The sequence below is a fragment of the Hemibagrus wyckioides genome, linkage group LG22, assembly GCF_019097595.1.
Source record: "Hemibagrus wyckioides isolate EC202008001 linkage group LG22, SWU_Hwy_1.0, whole genome shotgun sequence".
In the NCBI taxonomy this organism is placed as follows: domain Eukaryota; kingdom Metazoa; phylum Chordata; class Actinopteri; order Siluriformes; family Bagridae; genus Hemibagrus; species Hemibagrus wyckioides.
This window is the reverse complement of record NC_080731.1, coordinates 20,573,149-20,600,193: the sequence shown is the minus strand read 5'-3', so window position 1 is coordinate 20,600,193 and position 27,045 is coordinate 20,573,149. Positions and strand designations below refer to the sequence as shown.

At 40.3% G+C, this 27,045-nt stretch overlaps 1 protein-coding gene across 2 annotated transcripts in view; it reads right to left on the bottom strand.

The window, feature by feature from the left end:
* Positions 1 to 300: 300 nt before the first annotated feature.
* LOC131343011 (E3 ubiquitin-protein ligase rnf213-alpha-like) overlaps positions 301 to 27,045 on the bottom strand; it is a 71,856-nt gene continuing 45,111 nt past the window's right edge. The window contains exons 41-71 of one of the 2 annotated variants that reach the window (XM_058374350.1): positions 26,525 to 26,655; positions 24,800 to 24,960; positions 24,296 to 24,481; positions 23,991 to 24,172; positions 23,525 to 23,645; positions 23,334 to 23,431; positions 19,713 to 19,880; positions 19,465 to 19,616; positions 19,130 to 19,217; positions 18,548 to 18,653; positions 17,963 to 18,140; positions 16,661 to 16,857; positions 16,479 to 16,592; positions 16,114 to 16,215; positions 15,643 to 15,831; positions 11,457 to 11,571; positions 10,892 to 10,926; positions 10,695 to 10,789; positions 10,277 to 10,430; positions 9,910 to 10,081; positions 6,806 to 6,897; positions 6,379 to 6,621; positions 5,637 to 5,775; positions 5,422 to 5,496; positions 5,117 to 5,267; positions 4,674 to 4,872; positions 3,883 to 3,954; positions 3,403 to 3,600; positions 2,618 to 2,707; positions 1,173 to 1,339; positions 301 to 841 (exon numbers count right to left, since the gene is read on the bottom strand). In XM_058374350.1, coding sequence (XP_058230333.1) covers positions 679 to 841; positions 1,173 to 1,339; positions 2,618 to 2,707; positions 3,403 to 3,600; positions 3,883 to 3,954; positions 4,674 to 4,872; positions 5,117 to 5,267; positions 5,422 to 5,496; positions 5,637 to 5,775; positions 6,379 to 6,621; positions 6,806 to 6,897; positions 9,910 to 10,081; positions 10,277 to 10,430; positions 10,695 to 10,789; positions 10,892 to 10,926; positions 11,457 to 11,571; positions 15,643 to 15,831; positions 16,114 to 16,215; positions 16,479 to 16,592; positions 16,661 to 16,857; positions 17,963 to 18,140; positions 18,548 to 18,653; positions 19,130 to 19,217; positions 19,465 to 19,616; positions 19,713 to 19,880; positions 23,334 to 23,431; positions 23,525 to 23,645; positions 23,991 to 24,172; positions 24,296 to 24,481; positions 24,800 to 24,960; positions 26,525 to 26,655 — 4,333 coding nt within the window. In that variant the 3' untranslated portion in view covers positions 301 to 678. The remainder of the gene's footprint in view (positions 842 to 1,172; positions 1,340 to 2,617; positions 2,708 to 3,402; positions 3,601 to 3,882; positions 3,955 to 4,673; positions 4,873 to 5,116; positions 5,268 to 5,421; positions 5,497 to 5,636; positions 5,776 to 6,378; positions 6,622 to 6,805; positions 6,898 to 9,909; positions 10,082 to 10,276; positions 10,431 to 10,694; positions 10,790 to 10,891; positions 10,927 to 11,456; positions 11,572 to 15,642; positions 15,832 to 16,113; positions 16,216 to 16,478; positions 16,593 to 16,660; positions 16,858 to 17,962; positions 18,141 to 18,547; positions 18,654 to 19,129; positions 19,218 to 19,464; positions 19,617 to 19,712; positions 19,881 to 23,333; positions 23,432 to 23,524; positions 23,646 to 23,990; positions 24,173 to 24,295; positions 24,482 to 24,799; positions 24,961 to 26,524; positions 26,656 to 27,045) is intronic. The other variant, XM_058374349.1, reaches the window with a different exon arrangement.

The window sequence follows — 27,045 nt, the reverse complement described above, 5'->3', positions numbered from 1 at the left end:
AGACACACACACAGACAGACACACACACACACACACAGACACACACACACACACACACACACACACACACACACACACACAGACACACACACACACAGACACAGACACACACACACACAGACACACACACACATTGTTTTAGAGGTAATTCAGTAAAATTCATTGCTTCCAAATGTAAGATAAAATAGCAGAAAATCATCTCAACAATTCAGTTAAATAAATAAAGCACTCAGGGGGAATGGATAAGTTTTAATTGCTTAGGAATCATAGAAGCTCAATCAAAGAACAATCAGAACACAAACCACCCAATTAATGACAGCAATAGAAAAAGAAAACAGGAATCTCCCCAAATCCTAAATGTATTTAAGCCTCACACATTTTGTAAACTTTTAGAAGCTATCATGATTACCCTCAACAAATAAACCCTCCTGAAATCCTTCTAAAAAGAAATTCATAATCAAGTTTTTTCCCTCAAAGGTGGAATTTCAAGATTTTAATATCAAACAGCATTAATATTAAATTGAACTTTTAGAATTTTATGCTTGTTCCTTTCTGTTCTAGTTTAAATGCAGGATAAAATAAGAAATTCTGATTGCAATTAATGTTAAAGAAAGAAAATGAATCTTTATAGTATTAATGTGGATTAACTAGTGGAAACACGTGTGCTCCAGCTTCACTTCACACAGATTCACTGTTTTTTAACCCTTTCTTGATCTGCACTGCTAGTTTCCACAGAGCGATGCTGTTTCTCATCTCCACATGTGAAAGATCCTTCAGACACTCCACAGCCTTCTCGCTGACCTCTCCGTTATCCAGGAACGCTTCAAATGTTTCCAGAATTCTGTGCATGGAATAGAAACATGGGACAGTAGAATTATCAATAAAATCCCGCTTGCTGACTCAAATCTCACAGGGTTAATGCTGATCCTAGAGCACTGGCTTTAATAAGGTGATGGATAAAACACACACTGTCCAACTGAAGTACAATGTGTTAGTGTTTTTTGTTTGAATGAAAGGATTAGAGCTTTTTCCGTTGTTTGGCATACACGGCATAACAGATTTTATCAGTCTACATATTAGTTGGTGCTTTAATTTTGGACATGTTCTGCACATTCAGCACTTTCTGTTCAGCTACTTGTGTTGTGTAACATTTAATGAATGAAAACACTTACGTCCAGTTTGGATGGACAGCTTTGAGCTTGATGTTCAGGATCACGTAGTGAAGCTCGGTGATGAGGACATCCAGGTTAGTGATATTTGCCAGAACTGTCTTTTCATTCTTCTGATCTCCTGTGAACATCTCATGAAAACTGCGATCCTCAATCATGATAAAAGGATTCTAAAGTAAAAAAAAAATTCAGATTATAATGTTTTATTGTTTAAAGTTTTATAACCGTTTACCATCTTATACACCGAGGTAACGCCTCATGAATCTCCAATAATTTTCTATCATTATTTTCTTTCATACCCATAAATTAATATGTGTATATATATATATACTGCTCAAAAAAATTAAAGGAACGCTTTGGAAACACATCAGATCTCAATGGGGAAAAATATCATGCTGGATATCTAGACTGATCTGGACTGGGTAATGTGTTAGGAATGAAAGGATGCCACATTTGTTTGATGAAAATGAAAATGATTAACCCACAGAGGTCTGAATTTAAACACACCCCGAAAATCAAAGTGAAAAAATGATGCAGCAGGCTCGTCTATTTCAATTTCATTGCAGCAACTCCAAATGGTATTCAGTGGTACCCCCCACATGCTTGTATGCATGTCTGATGATGTCGGGTCATGCTCCTAATGAGATGAAGGATGGTGTCCTGGGGTATTTCCTCCTAGATCTGGACCAGGGCATCACTGAGCTCCTGGACAGTCTGAGGTGCAACCTGGCGGAGTCAGATGGACCGAAACATAACGTCCCAAAGGTGTTCTATTGGATTTATGTCAGGCGAGCGTGGGGGCTATTTAATGGTATCAATTCCTGTCACGTGTGGTCAAGGTGAACCTGCTCTCATCTGTGAAAAGCACAGGGTGCCAGTGGTGGACCTGACAATTCTGGTGTTCAGGGGCAAATGCCAATCGAGGTCCACGGTGCTGGGCAGCGAGCACAGGGCCCACTAGAGGACGTTGGGCCCTCAGGGCACCCTCATGAAGTCTGTTTCTGATTGTTTGTCAGAGACATTCACACCAGTGGCCTGCTAGAGGTCATTTTATAGGGCTCTGGCAGTGATCATCCTGTTCCTCCTTGTAAACAGGAGCAAGGGTGGGTTAAGGACCTTCTACGGCCCTGTCCAGCTCTCCTAGAGTAACTGCCTGTCTCCTGGATTCTCCTCCATGCTCTTGAGATGAAATTGTTAATTTCTTTAACCCCAAAGCAGCTGAGACTGATTAACAACCTCCTCTGCTACTGAACTGACCACATCAGTATCCCAGGAGTTTAATTTACTTGATTAAAGAGCATTCCTTTAATCAGACCACAACAATTCCTTTAGTGAGCAGTGTATGTACTGTATACACACACAAAACTGCTGTTCTGACAAACTTCTTACAAATTCATAGAAAGTGATGTGTGAAGTACAATGAAAAAAAACTGAATGGTCAATTGCACCTGATTCATTTCGATGAGCAGTGATGACTGTCTCAGTGATAACGCTTCCCACAGATCCTGGATGTGCTTCACCTGGCTGGATCTCAGCACCTGAAACAAAACTGAAACTGTTATTAAAATTCAGAATTATACACTGATCAGCCATTACATTAACACCACTGACAGGTGAAGTGAGTGTCAGGGTCTGTTATATCAGGCAGCAAGTGAACAGTCAGTTCTCTGAGTTAGTGTGTTAGAAGCAGGAAAAAAATTGTCTGGGTCAGAGCTTCTCCTAAACACCAGGTCTTTTGGGGTGTTCCTGGTACTCAGGGGTTAGAACCTAACAAAAGTGCTCAATGGAAGAACAATCTGTGAACCAGAGACTGGGTCATGGACACCCAAGGCTTACTGATGTGTGTGGAGTCAAGGCCGATTCCAGATAAGACTGGAGCACACATTCTTAAAAAAGTGACTGCTGCTTCTGATAATGTCTTGGTGCCAGATACCACAGCACACCTTCAGAGGTCTTGTGAAGTCCATGTCTTGACAGCACAGAGCTGTTTTGATGAGACAATTAAGAACTATACAATATTAAGCAGGTGGTTTTACTGTTATGGCTGATCAGTGTAAATGTATAGTGCTGTTATTTACATCTGCTATTCTTGTATTATGAAGTATTCCTGAAGTACAGCACAGAGACAGGCATAGCAGATGTGAGATAATCCAGAGCCGGGCAGCAGACTCAACACATCAAGTTATTAAGAAATCAATATAGAAAAATGGATTTGTTGAAAAAACGGCTGCACCTGCAAGTTCAGTGTCTGTGCTCTGTCGTCCAGTTTCAGGTCTTTCTTCACGTATGCCATGAGCTTCTGCTCTGGTGCAGGAAACGACAGCTTCATAAATCCAATAACAATCCGTAGAGTGGAAAGAGCTGCAGAAATCTCATTCAAAAACCGGAAATCATTCATGATGCAATTCCTGTCATTGGTCTTTAAGGGTTCCTGTGGGGGAAAACCCATAAATTATCAGAAAATTATCATATTCTTCTATTAGAGGCAAGTTTCCGAGCATAATGATTTTTATCATCCATATAATTTTTTTTTTTTATAAATGCCAGCTAAACACCTCCACTGTGAAATGACATTTGTTACCTAATCTTATTTTCAGAGCTAAATTTAGTTTAGCCTGCTTAACTACATCAAGAGACTAAAATGAAGAATCAAATGAAATGAAGGTCCTGGTGCTCTCTGTTTATTACAATATAGAAATGAGACATTTCATACCAGCTTGTCCTGCACTGTGCTGAAAAAGGCACGCAGTGTTGTTCCCGAGTCATGCTTAAATAATGGAACCGTCTGAAGGAGAAAAATAAGATGAGGTGAAATAAACTAGCATTATTTAGATAGTCTAATGTAAACACTGAAGCTTTGGATAATGAAGCAACTTGAACCTCAACAATATGGAATATTGTTTTATTCCACAGCAATTTGCTAGCTATTACAACTCGCACTATTAAATAACAACACATCCATTTACAGTTGCATTTAATGGAGCTTCCACATCCCTGTGAATGAGCTGTTGCTATAGAAACCCAGCCTTTGCTGCTGTTATAGTGAATGAATCCACACCTGATGACCTGTCTCAGTGCATGTGCCGAAAACTGTACTGTGTTTCTCTACTAGGGTTTTTTCAGCATTTGATAGACTGGATAATGATGGTGCATGTTGAGGCAAATTTAGCAACTTTATGGTTTAATTTAATGTTGTTCTTTCAGCTGCTCCCTGTGTGAGGGGTCACCACAGTGGACCAACCGGTCCGCACAACAACTTGGCACAGGTTTTACGCAGGATGCCCTTCCTGACACACCCCTCCCATTTTATCCGGGCTTGGGACCGACACTGCATCCAGTGGCTGGGGTTTGTGCAGTGGCTGGGAATTGAACCTGGGTAGGTGAGAAACCTACCACTGAGCCACCAATGCCCCCGGTTATACTTAATTTAATAACTATATTAAATTTTACACAGCACTGTGTTTTATTTTCAGAAGCCTGAAAGTAGCTTAAAAAACGGCTTACAGTGATTTTGATCATGGGTTTCTCTTTGAAGAATCGATCGATAATCTGCCTCTCCACAGTTTTAAAATTATAGTTGGTGCTGTGTTTCCCGTCCTCGTACACCACATGGTCGATGTTTGAAATGGCAATAGTGAGGAAGTCTTGCTCAGGAACACAGGTGATGACATGGGAAGGCTTGAGCTCATTAGCAGTGATTAGCCTTAAACACAGGAAAAATGATAATAGGAAAATATTACCATGAGGTTACAATGGGCCATGTTCATAATTATAATTATGCAAGGAATTTTAATTAGTGAATAGAAATTAAATATGAAGATAAATGAAGAAGAATAATGACAGAATAATGACATATGAAGAATATGAAGAATAATGACAATTCTAATACCCAATATCAAACCTAAAGTCCAATAACTCCAATGACTACTGCAGATGTTACAGTGTACCTGTCTGCTGTAGGGTTGGTCTTCTCGATGTAGTTGTTCTGCATCTGGACGAGGTACTTTGTTATAATCTGAACCACAGAGCCTTTGGTCGGCAGGAGGTCCAGAATCATGAGGTCATCTTTTTCCTTCAGCTCGGGTGTTAACTGTGGGTCTACAAACAATTTGTCGTGATTTTAAACATTCTCAGGTTATTTTTTAGCCGGTAACTGAAGCTCTGTTCATACACATGTAGACAACACACTGTGACCTATTTTACAGTTTTACATTTATAATGATGGAAAGAACAAAATATTTAAAAATCTTACAATTAATTGATTTTAGATGTTTCCATAACAACTTCACAATTTCAGCACTTTCGCTGAAGGTCTGTTGCTCATGATCTAAAGAAGAAAAAAAATCAATAACATTAATAACACCAATAGCATTAAAAACAGTAGAAATGCATTGGATTCATTCATTCAATGGATTTAATTCATTACTAATGTTATAGAAAATCCATATGTATTGATGTCCATCTCACCTGCCACATTCTCCTTCCTGAAGGTGTTAATGGGCACATTATTATAACACTGCAGATCCAGATTCACAAAATAGCACATCAGTTTCTGCTGCAGGCTCAGAACCTGAGGGAGATATCTGATGTGTCGAATGTGAGCATGCTGTAAATAAAAGAATAAGAATTACTCCTGTGGTGTTCAGTCTTCTCTTCAATAGGCCAGTGTGACTGCAGGTTTTTAATCCAACCAATCAGGAGCCATAGCTGCATCAGCATCAATTCCTGTTAGAATGCAAACCTACAGCTTCACTAGCAAATACACTTGGCCACTGCTGACCGATTGACTTATTTATTATTTCATCCTTGCATTCATTCATTCACCCACTCAATTATTTAGTCATTAATTCATTCATTCACTCACTTATTCACTAATGTATAATCTGTATAAAAAATACACTGTGCTTTACTATTTTTTCTGATTTCTAAAGACCTTACTTAGTATTGCACATGTCCTGACACTTTTACACATAAAAAACACTTCAAGACTTTAATAAGTTTTAATCTGTATCTGTTGGTACTGCAATCTGTATTCTATCAGTCTAATTATTGCATCTCAGTCAACTTGTGTTTAAAATGTACTTCATGAATAAAATGTAACCACTTTCACTGACAGATCATCATAGTAATGATCAGCTACTTTCTCTACATTCAGAGTTGTAGAAATGATGTGTGAACAAATTATAATCACTGTAATAAAAAGGCCTACACTTTTCAGGAGTTCTGAGAGCAGAGGAACATTCTTCCTTTCATCCTTCAGCTCAATTAAATGACTGAAGCGTTGGATGGTCATCCTCTGTGTGAAGCTCCACATCAGTGGAAGGTTGAACACTCCAGAGGTTGGCTGGTCCTTCAGCGCTGGCTCCTTACTGTAGATCATTTTTTGCAAAGTACCCATGCCAGCAAATCCGAGCATATTACTCTGCACCTCCAATAACTCTGCCTCCAAATTCTTCAGAAACATCAAAATTATAATAAGATTCAAATCAAAAGACTGTTTTAGTGCCATCATAATGTTGACCATAAAGTTTGTAATTAAAAACATTTATCTTTTACATGAAAGCAGTCTGAGAACCATCTGGTGAAAATAAAAAAACGTTCAGCCTTGGAGCAAAAGTAAAAAGTGAAAACCTTACCTGAAAGAAGGCCTGAAGTCTTTGGTGAATGACTTTCTCCCATTCTTCCCGTTTTTCCTCACTGTCTATTATTTGGATCTGGATGTTGGACTCTACATGATAACAGCACAGAGTTAACAATTTCTGAGATCTAAAACACCACATTTGGACTGTGTTAGCTTTATATAGAGGCATAATATACACCGATTAGATATAACATTATGACCACATGCCTAATATTGTGTTAGTCCCCCTTTTGCTGAAAAACAGCCCTGACCCATTGAGGCCTGGACTCTACTAGATCCCTGAAGGTGTGCTGTGTTATCTGGCACCAAGATGTTAGCAGCAAGTCCTATAAGTTATGAGGTGGGGCCTCCATGGATCAGATTTGATTTTCCATCACATCCCACAGATGCTCGGTTGTATTGAGATCTGGGGATCATTGCCTAAAGCATGACACTGCCTCCACTGGCTTGCCTTCTTCCCATAGTGCATCCTGGTGCCATGTGTTCCCCAGGTAAGAGACGCACACGCACCCGGACATACATGTGATATTAAAGAAAAAGTGATTCATCAGACCAGGACACCTTCTTCCATTGCTCTGTGGTCCAGATCTAATGCTCATGTGCCCATTGTTGTTACTTTTGGTGGTGAATGGGGGTCAGCATGGGCATCCTGACTGGTCTGCAGCTATGAAGCCCCATACGCAAAACAAACTGTTTTGCACTGTGTATTCTGACCCCTTTCTATCAGAACCAGTATTAACGTTTTTAGCAATTTGAGCAACAGTAGCTTGTCTGTTGGATCGGGTCACACGGGCCAGCCTTCTCTCCCTACGTGCATCAATGAGTTTCGACCTCCCATGACCCAGTCATAGGTTCACCATTGTTCCTTCCGTGGACCACTTTTGATAGATACTGACCACTGCTGACCGGGAACACCCCACAAGAGCTGCAGTTTTGGAGATGCTCTGATCCAGTGGTCAAACTTTCTCAAATCCTTACTCTTGTCCATTTTTCCTGCTTCTAACACATCAACTTGAGGACAAAATGTTCATTTGCTGCCTAATATATCCCACCCACTAACAGGTGCCATGATGAGGAGATCATCAGTCTTATTCACCTCACCTGGCACTGCTCACAAAGTTATGGCTGATCGGTGTATATGTGGGATATAATAAGAGCCATCAAAATTCACCATGTCAGTAATTTGCATGTACATATGTATCTGAAAAGATTACTGTTACCATACTACAGCCTGTTACAGCTAAAAATCCTTCTTCTTTTATGTTTAACGGCAGTGGTCTACTGTAAATGCTAATGAAAAATCCCATCTCAGATGTGCTTCTCCTGCAGAACTACAGGCCAATGTAGGGTTTCTCTGAAGTCTGCTTCATCACAAAGTTTCTTCTCAACACAAATACTTTGTACAGATACTTAATTTTTCTGTGTCGTTTTCTGTCACCTTTTTTGTAAATATTTTATTATATCTTTTCATCTGACAACACTGAAGAAATGCCCCTCTGCTCCAATGTACAGTAGTGAGTGTCCAGCCTGTATAACAGTGTAAATTTGCTGTCTCCTCAAAATAACTCAACACACAGCCAGTAATGTCTAAACTGTTGGCAACAAAAGTGACTCCACCCCTAAGTGGAAATGTCCAAATTGGGCCCAAAGTGTCAATATTTTGTGTGGCCACCATTATTTTCCAGCACTGCCTTAACCCTTTGGGCATGGAGTTCACCAGAGCTTCACAGGTTGCCACTGGAGTCCTCTTCCACTCCTCCATGATGACATCACAGAGCTGGTGGATGTTAGAGACCTTGCGCTCCCCCACCTTCCGTTTGAGGCCCCACAGATGCTCAATAGGGTTTAGGTCTGGAGACATGCTTGGCCAGTCCATCACCTTTACCCTCAGCTTCTTTATCTTCTTTCTTGATTGTCTTGGAGGTGTGTTTGGGGTCATCATGTTGGAATACTGCCCTGTGGCCCAGTTTCTGAAGGGAGGGGATCATGCTCTGCTTCAGTATGTCACAGTACATGTTGGCATTCATGGTTCCCTCAATGAACTGTAGCTCCCCAGTGCCGGCAGCACTCATGCAGGCCCAGACCATGACACTCCCACCACCATGCTTGACTGTAGGCAAGATACACTTGTATCTTAGATAAAATAAGTTTATCCTGGTCTCATCGGACCACAGGACATGGTTCTGGTAATCCATGTCCTTAGTCTGCTTGTCTTCAGCAAACTGTATCCAGGCTTTCTTGTGCATCATGTTTAGTAGATCATCTTTCCTTCTGGGATGACAGCCATGCAGACCAATTTGATGCAGTGTGTGGCGTATGGTCTGAGCACTGACCGGCTGACCCCCCACCCCTTCAACCTCTGCAGCAATGCTGGCAGCACTCATACGTCTATTTCCCAAACACGACCTCCGGATATGACGCTGAGCACGTGCACTCAACTTCTTTGGTGGACCATGGCGAGGCCTGTTCTGAGTGGAACCTGTCCTGTAAAACCGCTGTATGGTCTTGCCCACCATGCTGAAGCTCAGTTTCAGGGTCTTCTATCTTCTTATAGCCTAGGCCATCTTTATGTAGAGCAGAAATTCTTTTTTTCAGATCCTCAGAGAGTTCTTTGGCATGAGGTGCCATGTTGAACTTCCAGTGACCAGTATGAGAGAGTGTGAGAGCGATAACACCAAATTTAACACACCTGCTCCCCATTCACACCTGAGACCTTGTAACACTAACGAGTCACATGACACCGGGGAGGGTAAATGGTTAATTGGGCCCATTTTGGACATTTCCACTTAAGGGTGTAGTCACTTTTGTTGCCAACAGTTTAGACATTAATGTCTGTGTGTTGAGTTATTTTGAGGGAACAGCAAATTTACACTGTTATACAGGCTGGACACTCACTACTGTACATTGGAGCAGAGGGGCATTTCTTCAGTGTTGTCACATAAAAAGATATAATAAAATATTTACAAAAATGTGAGGGGTGTACTCACTTTTGTGAGATACTGTAAATAGTTTTCCTGCTGTGTAGGAAGGGAGATTTCTCCTAACTGGCACTGATACAATTATTTTCATTAACAAATTAATGGAGAGCAGAGATATTACCAGAGGAGCTCTCCAAGATGAACTTCAGAAACAAGTGGACGGTCATCTCAGCATCTTGCTCACTCTTTCCTAAAGCTTGGGCGAGCAGCTCAATGTCCTTCTGGAGGTGATCAAGGAGGTGCTTCCTGACATCGTGTGCTTCTTGTGGCATCTCAGTGAGATTCTGAACCTCCTGAGCAACACAGACACAAGAACATCACATAGTTCAACACTTCCTGTTAAAACTACAGGCACTACTAAATTAAACATTATATTAGCTAAATGTTTCACCTGCTAATGTTCTCAGCCTCTACACATCCTACTTAGTTATTTTGTCAAACATGCTAGTAGACAGTGGAATATTTAAAAAAATTTTTTAGGAACATACCTCAGTGTGTTCAGTCGTACCCCAGATCATAGAGGAGTGTATTAAAACTCGCACCAAGTGAAGGTTAGCACCATAAAGACCCCTCTCTCCAACCTGCTCCTTCCGACTGCTAGGATCCCCAAGGTTGTGACCTCTTCCGCTGCCCTGTGCATTACTTATTTCAACAAGTAAATTACAACAAGTATTATTACAAGTAGCCCTTTCTATTAATGATATAATGACTAAAAATCAAAAGATGCATTCACTCATAAAATGCAACTTCTTTTTCTTCTTGTTAATAAAAAAATAACTAAGAATGGAAAAACCTACGGCATTTATCACATATGGCACATGGCATTAGGTGAACATCATGTGTATGTTGAACAATTCTGGTATTAAGCATGCTGAAGCTCTTTACATGTAGGCATTTAACACTTACTTAAACTCTGTGAAACCTTCTACTGGTTTGTGTCCCCCACCACCGACATCACTGCCACAGTTAGCACACACTGATTTTACCCACGGTTCCCCGCACTAGGTTCAACACAAACACAAGAATCCATGGTGTTATTACAGTATAAGCTGAAATATGAACAAATACAAAAGCATTAATTGAAAGATGAAGCTGCTACTCACATTGCCAATTAAAACAGGTTCCCCACACCGACACACTGGAGAGAAAGAAAATTCATTTATAAAAGGAATTTATTGTGAAGTGTGAACAAGCTGAGAAATGAGTTATGACACCATGAGCACCAGATACTCCCATCCTGATGATATCCTGTCTATTAAACAACAAACAGGAAATGGAGGCAAGAAAGACCACAAAAGTCACCAAACACCAAGTTGATTAAAATAGATACTTAAAATAGATCACTTAAAAATGAAGACAAAAAGTGAACTAAATTTGCCCTAGATGTGCATCCTCTTATGACCCCTCACAATGCCCTCAAAGTGTGTACAGATGCTGCCCCTGATCAAGAGGTGTAGTAGCAGAGTTCTTACTATGTGTGACTAAATCTAATCCATACTTAGTCCAAAACTCTAAACTAAAACTCTAGTCCACAAGGACACAGCTACCACTCCATAAAGGGGAGTTGTACACACATTATAAAAATAGTGTAGTGCACTTTATAGAGAAAAGTAATGCTTTTGTCATTATTTATGTAGATGAATCAATTAAAGAAGGAAGAAATCTTACCCCATATTTTCAGATGTTCTGCATGAGCTGCTGATTTCTTGGCATCCTCAGCCCAGTTTTTAATCCAGTCTTTTATTTCATTTACTGAGTTAGGCATAGTTGGGATGAAGGAATCCTGTACAACAGAAAAGTGTGTTTGAGAGGAAAAGGAATATGATCCTATTCCTATTCTAGCTGCACACTTTGCACTTTATGTGGCTTGGACAAACTTCTGTCCTAGCTCTGCGTTGTAGTTTTTTGCGTTTAAACTAAATGTTGTATGTTTCTGTAGCACCAGGTCCTGGAGAAACGTTTCATTTCACTATGTACTGCGTCAGATATATGTGGTGGAAATGACAATAAAGCTTCTTGAATCTTGAATCTTGATCATCAAAGAAACCTTTACAGAAGTATTTAGAGCTAGCTGTGTTCCTCAGTGCTGTTCAAGTTCCACCATAACCACACTGTGCAACCGCTGTTTACACCCTGAAACCTTCATCATCATTAGCTGTACTGAATAATGTAGGAATGTGTATTTTCAATTTGTCTGACAATTTTGAATAATCTCGAGTTTTATAAATCCACCAAAATTACAGCAAAGTAGTTTGTACTGTTGCTAACAGGGTCTTCAGTTGAACTGCTCATGATATTAGTTTCTAGTTTCTTTTAATTCAGTTATTTGAAATTTCATTCATTTTATTTTTTTTTATTTTCCTGCAAATGTGTTATTCTGTTGATCCTGTCTGTGTGAACTGTCTGCTGCAGACCTTGATATGTGTGGAAATGGCCAGATGGTCATGAGCTAGGTCCATGAGCTAGCCTTATGTGCTACACCAGGTTATGTATTTAACCCGTGACACGTATGTAACCCGTGACATGTGATGACGGGAATACGCACCTATAAGTCTATATAATTACTACTTGTCTGAAGGAAGCACGAGTGGAAGCCTACCGTGTGGCAAGCAACGCAGCATCATTGTCCCCTCTCATTGAACCAGGTTACATATGTAACCTGGTGTAGTTCCCTATCAAGGAAACTCAACACTGCGTCATGACTGACGCTATGGGAAAGTCAATACCCACGCTGGCACATGCTGGTTGATGAAGTGCTACACCTAGTAGAGTGAGCTCTAACACCTAGAGGCAAAGCAATACCACACGCCTCATAGGCCTGGGTAATGGCCTCCACTACTAAGTGTGGCAGGCACTGCTTGGAGAACAGATTGCCCTTGTTCTGGCTCCCAAAGCAGATGAACAGGGAGGAGGACTTACATCACAAGCTTGAGCAGTGGACATAAGTTCTCAGGGCCCTTACTGGGCAAAGCAAGTGCAGCCTCTCCTGCGACTCACTGGCCGGAGGACAGAAGGCCTGCAAGATGACCGGACAACCCACCATCCTGGGCACTTTGGGGAGGTATACCACCCTGGGGTGCAGGATAGCCTTGGACATGCCAGACATTCTAAGCAGGGGGTGGATCTCCTGCAGATCTTCTACCTTTCTAAGGGAGGCCAAGGCCGTCTTTAGGTTCAGAAACGTCTCAGAGGCTTACTCCATGGGCTCAAAGGGAGCTTCCAACAGCCTCTCTAGGACCACAGAGAGTTCCCAGGAGGGGAGGCATGGTCTGCAGGATGGCCAAGAGACCAGAGGGTGCCTACCCAAGGAGGCCCCAAGGACAAGTTTGTGGTTCGCAGTAATGGCGGTCACGTACACTTTTAAAGTAAAGGGGGACAGGTTCTGAGAAAGGCGAGACTGCAAGAACTCCTGCACTGTACCGACTGGGCAGTGAACTGGGTCCTGACAGTGTGCACCAGAGGTGAAAAAGCCTCCACTTCAGAGCATACACTTCGGAGCCCTAGCATTTAACAGAGTCTCCACTACCACCCAGGGGCCTCATCACCTGCCTCGACAGGAAGTCTGCATCCCAAATTATGTTTCCTGGGATGAAAACCGCTCTTAGCTAAAGAAACCTGGTCTCTGCCCAGAGCAAAATCTGCTGGGTTAACCTAGACAAAGAGAACAAAGGCAGAACACCCTGATGATTGATATAGAAAACTACTGTAGTGCTGTCTGTGTGCACCAACACATGGTAGCCAGTGAGTTGTGGGAGAAACTGTTTCAGTGCTAGAAACACAGTCCTCATCTCCAGGCAGTTTATGTGCCATGGGAGATGCGGGCCCTCCCAGAGACCCTGGGTGGGGTGGCTGTCCAAGACTGCTCCCCAGCTAGAAAAAGAGACATTCATTATTTTGCGTCTATGTTTTTGCAACGGGACCCAAGGTCAGGAACTGGGGTCTTTTCCACATAAGAAGGGTACGAAGCCCATGGCACATAACCCTTATGGCACTGAGGGGATGTCTCTGAGGATGAAAGCCTGCACCCCTGAGCCAGAGTTGTAACGGTCTCATATGAAGCAGACCCTAAGGGATTATGTTGGTTGCTGCTGCCATGAGGCCAAGCACTCTCTGCACCTCGGCAACAGAGAGGCTTTGGCTTAGCCAAAAAGCTTTCACTGCTAACAGTATGAAAGCCAACTAAGCAGGAGACAGACATGCCTGCATCATGGTGGAATCCCAAACTACCCCCAAGTAGGTGGTTCTCTGAGAAGGAAAAAGTATACACTTCTCTGGATTCAACTTGAGGCCTAGAGACCAAATATAGGCAAGCACAGCATCTCAATGACTGGCCACCATGGCCTTTGACTGGGCCAGGATGAGTCAGTCATCCAGGTAATTTAGTACATGGATGCCCTGAAGATGCTGCAATGCCAGGGCAGCATCCATACACTTTGTAAATGCTTATGAAGAAGAAAGAACATAATACTGGTATATTTCGCCCCCGAAAGTGAACCTGAGGGACTTCCTGCGTTCTGGCAGAATGTCTAAATGAAAATAGGCATCTTTGAGGTCTATTGTCACAAACCAGTCCAGATTTGCTATGCAATAAGTTTGATTGTGAGCATCCTGAACTTGAATGTCTTCTGTGCACAGTTCAGAGCCCACAGGTCCAAAATTGGATGCAGCTCCCAAACCTTTCTTGGGACCAATAAAATAGTGTCTGTAAAAGCCTGACTCTCAGTCTGGGAGGGGAACATGTTCTATGGAAGACAGCCCAGGCTGCTCACTGCAGGAGGGAGATAAAATGTCTGATCACCACCGATTGGTGCTTCCCCTCTTGGTGCCGATCAACGGCCTAAGATGTTTTAGGGTTAAATCCATTGCCACATTCAAGTTCCTTCAGCAGGTCTGCCTGGTAGGCCTGCAAGACCGCCATGGTGTGCAGGGACGCACCAGCTTGGCCTGCTGCTGTGTAGGCTTTCCCCACAAGGGCTGAGGTGACTACACGACTTAGGGGGTGCACAGGCTTCCTACATGCAGGATGCACACAATTCTTAAATTATGGCTTGCCATAATGTCTTTCTTTTTTTTCGCCTAGTCTTTTAAATATCATCTTTTTCCCTAGTGTAGACAGACTGGACAAACAATCAACAAATATACAGACGGCTTTCTGAAGACAAAGAAGCCGGAGTAATGTGTTGTAGATGCCCTAGATGCCTGGACTTACTGGCACATATTCCTTTTGTCACATGTCCTATCCGAGCCTTTAAATTCGTGTGTGCACACCAGAGCTTTAGACACAACTTCCTCAATGAAGCTTTCCCATAGCGTCAGACATGAAGCAGTGTTGAGTTCCCACCAAAAGGGAACCCATTACCTACTACTTAGCTTTGTTCACTGTGTCATGTATATATTTTACTGCTGACTTATTGTCACTAAACTCTAGTTTTAGTAATACAGCATAACATGCCTCTGGTTTTTAATGCTCATAGAACAGGGTGCACAGGTATAAGAGTTAGGGTAAGAGGTTTTTTTTTTAGTGAGAACAAGTCAGTTTAGGTTTTCATGGTAGAGGTTAGAGGTGTTCAGCTGTTGTTGTTTTTTTTTAAGATACCAGATTCTGCTGTCTGGATTGAGTTGGAAGTTTAATATTTAATGCCAACAAATACTAAACTAAATAGAACCTAAATGTTTTTAGCAAAAATGTAGTGTTTTCTACAACAGGACTCACCGTAGAAGGAAAATGACTTTCTCACAAAATGCCATCATGTACATGATCTCATGAACTGGTCTTTCCACTGGCAGGTAAATATTCACAAAACTTTAAAACAATTGCAAACCACTGATGAAATTAGCTCTGTAAAGTACCAACCTTGCATTTTCCTGGACTGAAGCACAGAGCGTTCAGCAGTTTCATCTCTGGCGCTGTAGAAACTTGTGCTACTAGGGCAGTGTGTAAAATAATCTGAGACAGACTGAAATCCTCCAGCTCTGATTCACAGATTTTAACAAGCTGTCCCCAGCTAGGGTCTGTGTTTGACTTCATCCGCATCTTGGAGATCTAAAATTAATTACAGAGAAATGTGTGTGATAAAGACTGTATAAGACCCATTAGCAGGTCCCCCTAATATTCATGCAACAATATTATCAATATATATCTAAACTAGAGAACCTTATTATGTTAATAATAAAGGTGTAAACTTCAGGCCTCCACATAAAATAATACAAGTAAATCTGCATAATTTAATCACAACAGAAACATCTAGGTATTACACAGGAGTCAATGATCATGCACTGATGTATGTAAAATAAAAATCATTCTAACTGTATGGAGAAATCTCACCAGAGAGCCTGTACTGTTGGTTGAGGCTGTATTCTGTGAGGCCTGTCTGACTGCAGCTAATGCCATACACACTCGGAAACACACAGCGCTTTCATCAAACTCCTGTTAAACACATAAATCATTATATAAAGTTGCTGGTGTCATGAGACGACATTTCCTGATATTTATTACAATATTACATGATATTTATTTATCTCCATTTTACATCTTAATTATATTAGGTTATATGCTAGAAAATAGCATATAATTAGCACATACACATTAAATGTTTGTTCTTACAGATAACTTTATCACCATTTTTTTCTACACAAACAATATAAATAAAACTAGTAATTCTGATTATTATTTAAATCTATGTACAGTACCTGTGCAATCTCGTGTGAAGGCTCTTCTAGAGCTCTGAACGAGTCGGCAGTTATCTTCTCATACATTTGTCCATAGACCAGGAACTGATCCACTGATTGTGTAGACATGTCCTGCTGGGGTCACAAAGTGTGTTACATTGAGAATAAAATGACAGCTTTGTAATAAAAATGCAGATTTTTACCTGTTCTTGTAACACCTGACTTGGTATAGTCCACTGAAACTTTTCACTCTGTCCCAGCTGATGGACGAGGCTGAATCCATGCGTCTCACAGATGTTGCGTAACAGAAATATCTGTATCCACGGATTGTCTGTGTCAGACAAAAGCTGTTGCAAGTTTCGGAAGAGCTGTCTGCACTCTTCAGCATGGTCTGTGACCTCTAAAGTAGAAATACAGAATTTTACAGGGGTTTTTCCTTTAACCTCTAAAAAAGATTTAGAATTAAAACCAGGACAAGGTCATGCTCGTATGAAGCCCGATATTTATTTTCTACTGTAATTATTTTAAATAAGTCTTCAATAGTCCTAAAGAGTTGTACATCTCTACTGGGCTACAAAAAGCTGGTTGGTTTGGTCTGTTGAAATGTATTGAATTATATGAGCTTTAGAGTTTAAAAAATAATAGTGTACTAAATTTACAGTGCATTAGAAAGTATTCAGACCTCTTCTGTATTTTGTTATGTTGCAGCCTTATGCTATTTTATTTATTTATTTTTGTACATCATTCTAGACTCTACACATTTTATTAAATTTATTAAAAGTAAAAACTGAAATATCACACTAAGGTTTTTTTTATTTTATTTTTTAAAAATGTTTTTGTATGTCTATGTGATAAAAGATAGATGATTTAATAATTTCGGATCAACTTAATTTGATTTTTGTTTACTCATGATGTTTACATGTCGGTCCTTCATTCACGATGTTTCACCATTATTCATGTTTTTCTCTTATTTCAGCCTTAAGCATTATCTCCATTGTGTTGAGTGTGTTCTTTGCACCTCAGAGTTCTATACTCCTCAGTATGAAAGATTCTTCTGTCATCTTTCTTTAGGGCAGTGGTGGCTCAATCGGTTAGTCCTGCGTCCTGATCCCCAGACCGCTGCCTGTGTTTCGACTATAAACTTGCCTAACATATTGAATTTCTATGCCGACTGCTTAATAAACCCCTCTAACTGCATTCACATCTGTCCCATAAGCATAAGACTGCAACACAACAACAAAAGAGTTCCTTAGGTTTCATTTAAAAAACAAATGGCAAGGCCCTAATATTTCAATGGACAGTAGCACTGGTCAATCCAAATTACAGTGAATTTCTAATTAATGTGAAAATTAATTTTGTGTGCCAAAAAGTAAAGGCAAAAATGCTGCATCACCTCCAGGTCAATGCTATGTCTCATATATCTAATGTGTTTTAGGTCAGTAAATTTCACATTTAAAAGATGAATATATAGAGTATAAAATGTGAAAGTAAAAATTTTGATGGACCTTCAGTCAGTACACTCCTGATGGCCTCAGAGGCAACCGTGATGGCAAACCGCAGCTTTGCGATGGTGTGGAGATCCTCAGAAATCATGTTCTGGTCAGATTTGTTCAACACACAGGTACGAAGACATTCACTTGCCTTGTTGATAAGAGATCCTTGACTGGAAAAGTGGATGTGATCCTGCAGGACATTTTAATAAGTACAGTTATAAAAAAGATTAATAAATCAAAGCTTTTTCAGAGTTGAGTTCTGCCCATAAAGTGCCCTCAATCTCATGGCATAGAGTGTTTTGGTGAACTGGCATGTTTAGATGTTTCCCGCTGATACATGGCATGGTAAAATAACAAGATGTGCTGGATCAAGTGCTATTCTATGCACTGCATGAGAGGAATGATATTAGGGTTTATGTTACTTCCATGCACATTGTTGTTTATGTAAAAATATTAGTTTTGTTGGCCTAAAAAATCTTTTACACTAATGTTCTTGACCTTTCTACTTGCTCTTTAAAGAGATTAATTAGATGTATGAAAGCTGCAAAAATATTTTTTGTTATAATGACATGGAGTATTATGAGAGACAGTGCTGACCTCGATGCTGCGCATCACCATGAAGTAGATTTCATTAGCATTCCTCTCGTTTGATTTCACAGCCTCTTCAATGAACCTCTGGAGCTGAGGTGCTGTTTCCTCCATTCTGCCCAGAAAACAAATGGCAGCTCTTAATTTTAGCTAAGTGATTTTAATTCAATAGAATAGAACGACAATACAAATGTCACAGTGCTACCAGATTCTGGATTCTGACTGGTCAGAAGTCAGAACATAAAGAGAGAATATTAAGCTAAAACAATATAATTGAGCTATACCAATACAGACTGCAACACATGCATCTACAGAAAAAATGCTCTTCACCCCTCTCTCTCTCTCTCTCTCTCTCTCTCTCTCTCTCTCTCTCTCTCTCTGTACACAGCATGAGAGGTGGCAGTGGTTCAGCATCATGGAGACATACACTTACACATACAATACATACACTTAAAGAAAACCATTCCAGTCCAGTTCACTAGAAGTCAGTATTCACAATTATTAGATCCAGTGCATCACTTTTACTTTTAATCTCTAATGATAAACATAAACTTTTCTAAGAGCAAAGAAATGAACAAATGAACACAATACCCGCATTTCAGTAGGATCTTGAGTACGAGAGACTGGACAGCCGGGTCTGGGTTCATGTACTGCTGTAATGTGGACCTCTCACTGGAAGCTGTGTTATATGATAAGGATGTTCATTTTTATATTAATTTTAATACCGTTTACTTGGACATGCAGTACCAAACATCAAATATTTTCTTTTTGTAGTGTAGTTCTGTAGACCAGTTTCACTACTACAACTTTATAAAAAGGTTTTTTCTAATTGAATCATATATTCTGGAATTATTCTCAATCTTGTGTATTTCAGGACTTAATTTAATATAAAATACTGAATAATTCAAATTACATTCCATAATTACCTTCTGTAGATGGGCTACAGCTTACATAGTCCATGAGTTTGTTCAGTACATTGTCAGTTAGTTGCTCTTTGCTGCTAATGAAGTTCCACATGAACTCCACGAAGAAGGAATTGCACTTTCTTCTAAATCTGTTCACTTTTAGAAAGGTGTCTCTGGTAAAAGGGGAAAGAATTGTACTTTAATAATAAATAATAATAAATTTTATTTATTTATTTTTTTTAAATAACAGTAAATCAAGGTTTTCCTACTTAGCCACAACTCCACAAGGTTTGTAATCTTGACTGATCTGTTTTTTGCACTTCCTACACTGTGTGTCTTCATGTGACTTTAAACAAGATATGTGAAACATGTGTCCACATTCCACCTCAGCTGTGTCGTCCTCTGTGAAGTCTTTATCACAGTAGCCACATACGACTCTGATGATAAAAGAGAACAAAAAGTTCACAAATATTTTATAGTTGCTGTTTAACTTTAAATTATTAAATTGAAAGTACAGTAACCCTTAATAACAGTTAATATAATATTTGCTAGTAGCAAATATTAGCTAGTAGCTGACATTTGTTAATTCAGCTCCTATTACCCATGTTGCATTTTTCAACATAAAAATTAAAAGATTTTTCTATCTTCTCCCTTACCAGACATTCAGGCTAAAACATGTTCTAGAGAGGTATTCTGTACAGTGTGAGTGTTCTAGTTACCTGCTTTAGACATGTGCTACTGCCTAGATTAATTACCATATCAGTGCATATTGCATATATACTGATAAGTCATAACATTAATGGTAGTCATGGTGTTTCACTGTGCTCTACTTTTCCTTGTTTTGTGTTGTTATTCAGTTTTCTGCCACAGTTCTGGTGGCTCCCATTCCAGGGCTACTACCCCAGCTGGGTGGATTTAATCTTCATAGATTGCAAAACAAAAGATGGTGGAATCTGTATCTATATTAACAACAGTTGGTCCAATGATGTGAAAGTACTGTCTCAACTCTGTTCCCCAGACCTGGAGGCCTTCAACATTAACTGCAAGCCCTTTTGCTCGCCCTGTGAGTCTCCTCATTCATTCTCATTGGTGTCTACATCCAGCCGAAGTGCAGTGCATGCTGGCGGATGAGATACTGCGTGTGGAACGGACAAACCTGGACGCCTTGGTTATTGTCCTAGGAGACTTTAATAAAGGTAATCTGTCCCACAAACTGCCCAAATACAAACGGTTTATTATGTGCCCGACCAGAGAGGGGAACATGCTGGACCATTGCACTGGGCCAGTCCGACGACATCGTTGTGCATTTGATTCCTGCATACAGGCAGAAATTAAAACTCTGCAAACCTGTTGTGAGGACATCAAAGACGTGGACCAGTGAAGCTGTAGGGGAACTTCAGGGGTGTTTGGACTGTACAGACTGGGATGTTTTTAGGTCTGTCACCAACAGTCTGGATGAGTACACAGACACATTAACTTCTGAGGACAGCGTCATTTCATCACACACTGTCTATTATAAGAATGACACACCCTGGTTCACAGCCAAACTCAGACAGCTTAGGTCAGAGAAAGAGGCCACATTCAGAAGTGGGGACAAAGGATAATACAAGGAGGCTAAGTACAGATTTAGCGAGGAGGTGGGAAGAGCTAAAGAATGAAACAGCAATTCCAAACCAACGACTCTGCCTCTATCTGGAAAGGGCTTAAGGCAATCACCAACTACAAGCCTAGAGCCCCCCACTCTGTGAACGACTAACAAAGTCTTTTGAGCGCCTCATGCTGTCCTACCTCAAGGACATTACAGGTCCTTTCCTGGATCCACTACAGTTTGCCTACAGAGCCAACAGATCTGTAGACAATGCTGTGAACATGGCCCTCCACTTCATCCTTCGACATCTAGACTCCCCAGGATCCTACGCCAGGATACTGTTTGTGGACTTCAGCTCTGCGTTTAACACGATTGTCCCAGCTCTATTTAGAGACAAGCTCTCCCAGCTGAATGTGCCTGACTCCATGTGCCGTTGGATCATGGACTTCCTGACAGAGAGATGGCAGTTTGTGAGGCTGGGTAAGCATGTCTCTGACTGCTGGAACATCAGCACTGGATCCCCCCAAGGCTGTGTCCTTTCTCCTCTGCTATTCTCCTTGTATACCAACAGCTGTACATCTGGTCACCAGTGTGTCAAACTCCTGAAGTTTGCTGAAGACACCACCCTCATTGGCCTCATCTCTAATGGGGATGAGTTGGACTACAGGAGTGAGATGGACCATCTGGTGTCATGGTGCAGCACAACCTGGAGCTCAACTCTCTCAAGACAGTGGAGATGACAGTGGATTTCAAGACGGACCCAGCCCCCTCCCCCTGTCATCCTCTGTGACTCTTTGGTGACATCTGTTGAGTCCTTCCACTTCCTGGGCACCACCATCACCCAGGAGCTCAAGTGGGAGCAGAACATCAGCTCCCTTACCAAGAAGGCTCAGCAGAGGATGTATTTCGAGTGGCAACTGAAAAAGTTTCTTCTCCCTGCGAAGATGTTGGTGAACTTCTACACTGCCATCATCGAGTCTATCCTCACACACTCCTGTGTACATACTTCATATCTGTATAGATGTTTGGACAGTCACTTTCACTTTTACATTCTAAATTGCACTACTTCTCATGCAAAGTCTCTTTCTGTATACAGTATTATTTAATTTATTCTAGTTTATTCTAATACTGTGTACACATTTCTTATCTGCGTATATGGTCGCATCTGACCCCAAGACAAATTCCTAGTACTGTAAAGTGCTCTTTGCGAACCCTTTGCTGTACCTGGTGATAAAACTTTTCTGATTCTAATTCTATTGGATAGTTTCTTCTTATAAAGCTAAAACAGCTGTGTGCTGTGGTATCTGGCACTGAGACATTAGCAGCAGATCCTTTATGTTGTGAGGTGGAACTTCCATGGATCAGACTTGTTTGTCCAGCACATCCCACAGATGCTGGATCAGATTGAGATTTGGGGAATTTGGAGGCCAAGTCAACACCTTGAACTATTTGTTTTTCAAACCATTCCTGAATGGTTTTTGCAGTGTGCCAGGGACCATCATATTGCTGAAAGAGACCATGAACTCCAGGACCCAAGGTTTCCCAGCAGAACACTGCCCAGAGCATCACGCTGCCTCTGCCTGCTTGCCTTCTTCCCATAGTTAATAGTTCTGATGCCATATCTTCCCCATGTAAGTGACACACACACACCCAGCTGTCCACATGGTAGCTCTTCTGTGGGATCAGACCAGACTGCTAGCCTTTACTCTTCACACAACCATGCCCCTGACACTGGTTCACTGGTTGTCCTTCTATAGAGAACTGTGTCTAAACCAAACACCCAACTACACCTGCTGTTTTGGAGAAGCTCTGACCCAATCATCTAAATATCACAGCTTGGCCCTTGCTGAAGTCACTCAGATTCTTACACTTACTCACTTTTCCTGCTTCCAGCACATCAACCTCAAGAACTGACTTTTCACTTGCTGTGTAATGTATCAGACCCTGACAGATGACAGGTAACGAAATCAGTGTTACTCACTTCACCCAGTGAATCAGTAGTTTTAATGGTCTCCTTAATTCCATGTAACGTGTACCAGTGGTTGCCATGCTGATGTGCAACATGCTTATAAACTTACCACTTAGTGAGAAGACGATAAATTCAAAGATATAAATGGACAAATTTACAGATTTAGTAGAGTACAGACTCTATACATTTCCCTCTTAGCTTCAAGTTATTTAAGCTATTCAGTTGCACAGACACTTAATCACTGGATCTACATTTTACAGTTTATAAATGTAAAATGAATAATGTTCGTGTGTGCTAATATGAAACTTTAGTTGTCATTCTCATTTGACTCACTTGAACACATTACAAGCATTCTTGCTACATTTAGCCAGAGTCGCGATGACATGATCAATCACAAATTCCATCTGTTTTCCTTCTTCTGAGTTTAGTTTCTGTACAAAGAAATCAAGTGTTATTTACAGGAAGATAATTCATAATTCATAATGATTTATTGAACTTAAAAAAGATGGAAATAATTATCCTACCTTCCATGCAAACAACAGATTTCTTACAAGAAAGGTCAGTAGTTTTTTTTCCATTTCCTGCTCGTTTTGTAGGAGGTGGTCCATTAGAAGATAGATTATCCGGGTACTTTGCCAAATAAGTCTAAAATATGAAACCTGTTTCAGTGAGCTTGTTTTTATTTGTTGCCGTAAACCTCTGAAACTTCTACTACTACTATACAATATTTTAGGTGTTGCTTGAGATGTTACTTTTTAAAGAAGTTAAAGAATTTAAACCCTTATAACAGGTCAAACGGTACAGTCCTCACACCATGAACTTATCACATGATGCTATTCTAAATAATTAATACTGACTGAAAGATACTGACTTAAGTTGGAAAGCTGAGACACTACAATATTGTTTGCATTTAGAGTCGAGTTACATGGCTGCTTAACCCTAAGTGTCTTTAATTTGTCTTTTAGCATTAAGTGAATTTGCAGGACACACCTGATTTTTGTGATTAGTATTTCTGCATTTTCAGCATGGAGTGCCACCAGTGAGTCCTCTGAACAGATCAAGTCAACAGTCACAGACAGGGACTTCACTTTCTTTAGCCAGTCCTGGCAGCTGACAAAGTCTTTCAGCTCACTTTCTTTTGGCTGAAGGTCCTGAAGTACCTGGCTGAGTGCCTTAAAATAACAATATATTAATATATCCTCATTCCTGAAGTCCAGTGTATTGTCTATGACTTTAATTGTGTTCTTCTGTTGATGAGGGATGAATGGAAAAATTGAAACAAAAATAAATCCTACCTCAGTTGCTTCCCCTGCAGTGACCACATCCTTGTTTTGGGAAAATAAACTGTACAAAAGCTGATGGTTGTCATGCATATATTTATTAACTACATACAGCCATGGCAGAGGAACAGAGCCAGGATCATTTCCCGTTAAACTGTGATAGACACGTGGTGTGAGTCTAGTGAGTGTATCTGAAAAAGACTGCAGGACAGAACAAGCACACATTTGTCCATAGGTTTACAAATTTCCATTAATGTATAATGTATGATATATAACCATATTACATTGTTGTTGTAGAGTTTATTAATTTATTTGGTTAATCGAACCATGTTACTTTTTCTTACATTGTTACACAATGAACTTTGGTCTGAACAAGCAACAATTAATAAATAATTATGCAACATTAAACCAATGACTCAACAATAGAATTTACTGTAATGCTCCTGATTTTTCTCGTGACCACGGGAGAAATCCAATAATTATTTATTAAGATGTCTAGCAGTTTTCTTTTTCACCTACCTTATTTAGCTCATGTGGATACGATGGCATTGAGATGTTTACAAGATCTTCAGAAAACAGAGCAAACAGCTTATGGCCTTGTGTGATGTTTTTAATCCAGGGGAGCGGTATCAGTTCTTCAAACTTCTCACAGTGCCTCTTGGAAGGCTTAACACATGGTCCTAGAAGTATATATATGACTGAGTAAACACGTACATACATACATACATACATAGTCCTCCAAAAGTATTGGAATGTCCAAGGGTCAGTGCACATTCTCCCACACCACCCCATCACTGACTTCCTGTAGCTGCCCACATCAGGTCTAAAACCTACAAAGCCTATAATAAGGTACTTATTCTGCTCTGCACCACATTGCCACCAAGCCTCTGGCATGGCTCAAATGGACCTACTATCTCTCAAGGGAATGAAAGACATGTATCATGGCTGTCCAAGTCACAGGCAGTTTTCATACCTACTTCTTCATCATGCTCTTGAATTACACTTTGTAACATCATCATCTACGTCACTCTTCCAGTTTCATGGACATAAATACCATGCTCACGCTAACTCAGACACAAAGTATTGTTAGTTCATAATGAAATTCCAAGCCGTTGTTTTGTATTCCCTGCCATTGTGTGTTTTTTCTTTCAGTGTGAAGTATTGTTACCTGTTCTTTGGATTTGTTTGCCCTACAATTTCTCTGCTTGCTGTTTTGGATGTCTGTTTGGACACTTTCATTTAGTAAATATCTGCAAATGGATTCAGCGTCTATCGCCTCTGATTCCACCTCACACACTTGTGTTGAAAAAAATATTTTTGCTTACTTTAGGTGAACAGAAGTATAAGAACAGATAAGTCTGATAAGATTAAGTAACTAAAACTTTCCTTTTAATTTCATGTCCCTTGATCGCAAACACTGCCTCATGCCTGTGACTCAGTGACATCACCAGACTGTTATTTTTATATTCTGTTAAGTTTTTTCATGTTTGGAAATTGGAGTTTTCTATCTTTTCACTCTAGCTTCAAAATAGCTAAAAATACATAATACAAAATGTGTTGTGTTCTGTGTTGCTACACATATCTACATAAAAATAGCAGGAAATAAAACCTGAAATTGTTAGCTCTATTGTCATATCGCTTGACCCAGAAGTCTTCAATCTATGATTTGGCTTTGCTGTTCCAATAGTTTCTGAATGGACTCTATACTGTTATCAGCAGAGTTCTGTCATTGTTGCACAACCACATGGACAGCTTACTAATCGGTCTCAGCTATTGGTTACTCTTGACAGTTCACAATCCTCCAGCCACGCCCTTGTTGCTGTGCACCACATCAGCTAAGATCAAAGAGAGTGTGTGTGTGTGTGTGTGTGTGTGTGTGTATGTGTGTATACAGCTATGTACTCTCACTGTGAAGCCTTGCTCCAAACTTGCAGTTACACCAGTATATCTATTCTTGCTTTTACATATACATGTTATGTCTCACCATGATTAGTTTTGTATTTAGATTTATTTGTGCAAATTGTGCTTCTCTCTTATTATGTTTTGTTTAATAAATCCACATTAGCATCCACACAGCCCTGCATGTATGTCTTGAACTTGGACCAATGTAATTAGCAAAGTAAGTAATGTAAGTAGTATTCTGTCATTTTAAAGACTGTATAGAATTTTTGTATTGTATAGTAATGTAAAGAACAAACATCAGTTCAACTTTCAGACAGCTCAAACATCATGTGCATGCATTACCTTCCAGATTAATGACACCTGACCAAATCTCCTCAAATCTCTCTTTTAAAGCCCAGCTAAATGGGAAATGACAAGTCCATGACTTTGTCTGGTCTCCACTTGTTGACAGAACACATACCTGCCCATGATAGCTGGAAAATGGAGCAGGAAAAATATATTAAAATTCTCAAAATGATAAAAAAAATCTAAATTAAAGTAAGGCATTGAAAACATATAAAACATATACATCAATCAACCATAGCATTAAACCCACTGTCAGGTGAAGTGAGTAACACTAATGAGCACAGTGTCAGGATCATGAACACCCAAGACCCACTGATGTGTGAGGAGTGAAGGCTAGTCTATCTGCTCCATTTCCACAGAAGAGCTACTGAAGCACAAACTATTACAAAAGTGTCTCTAATAGAAAAGAGTCAGATCACACAGAGCATCACAGCTCCTGACCATGCTGACTCCTGTACACCACCCTAAGCTCCTACACTGGACATGTGAGCATCAGAACTGGACCATAGAGCAATGGA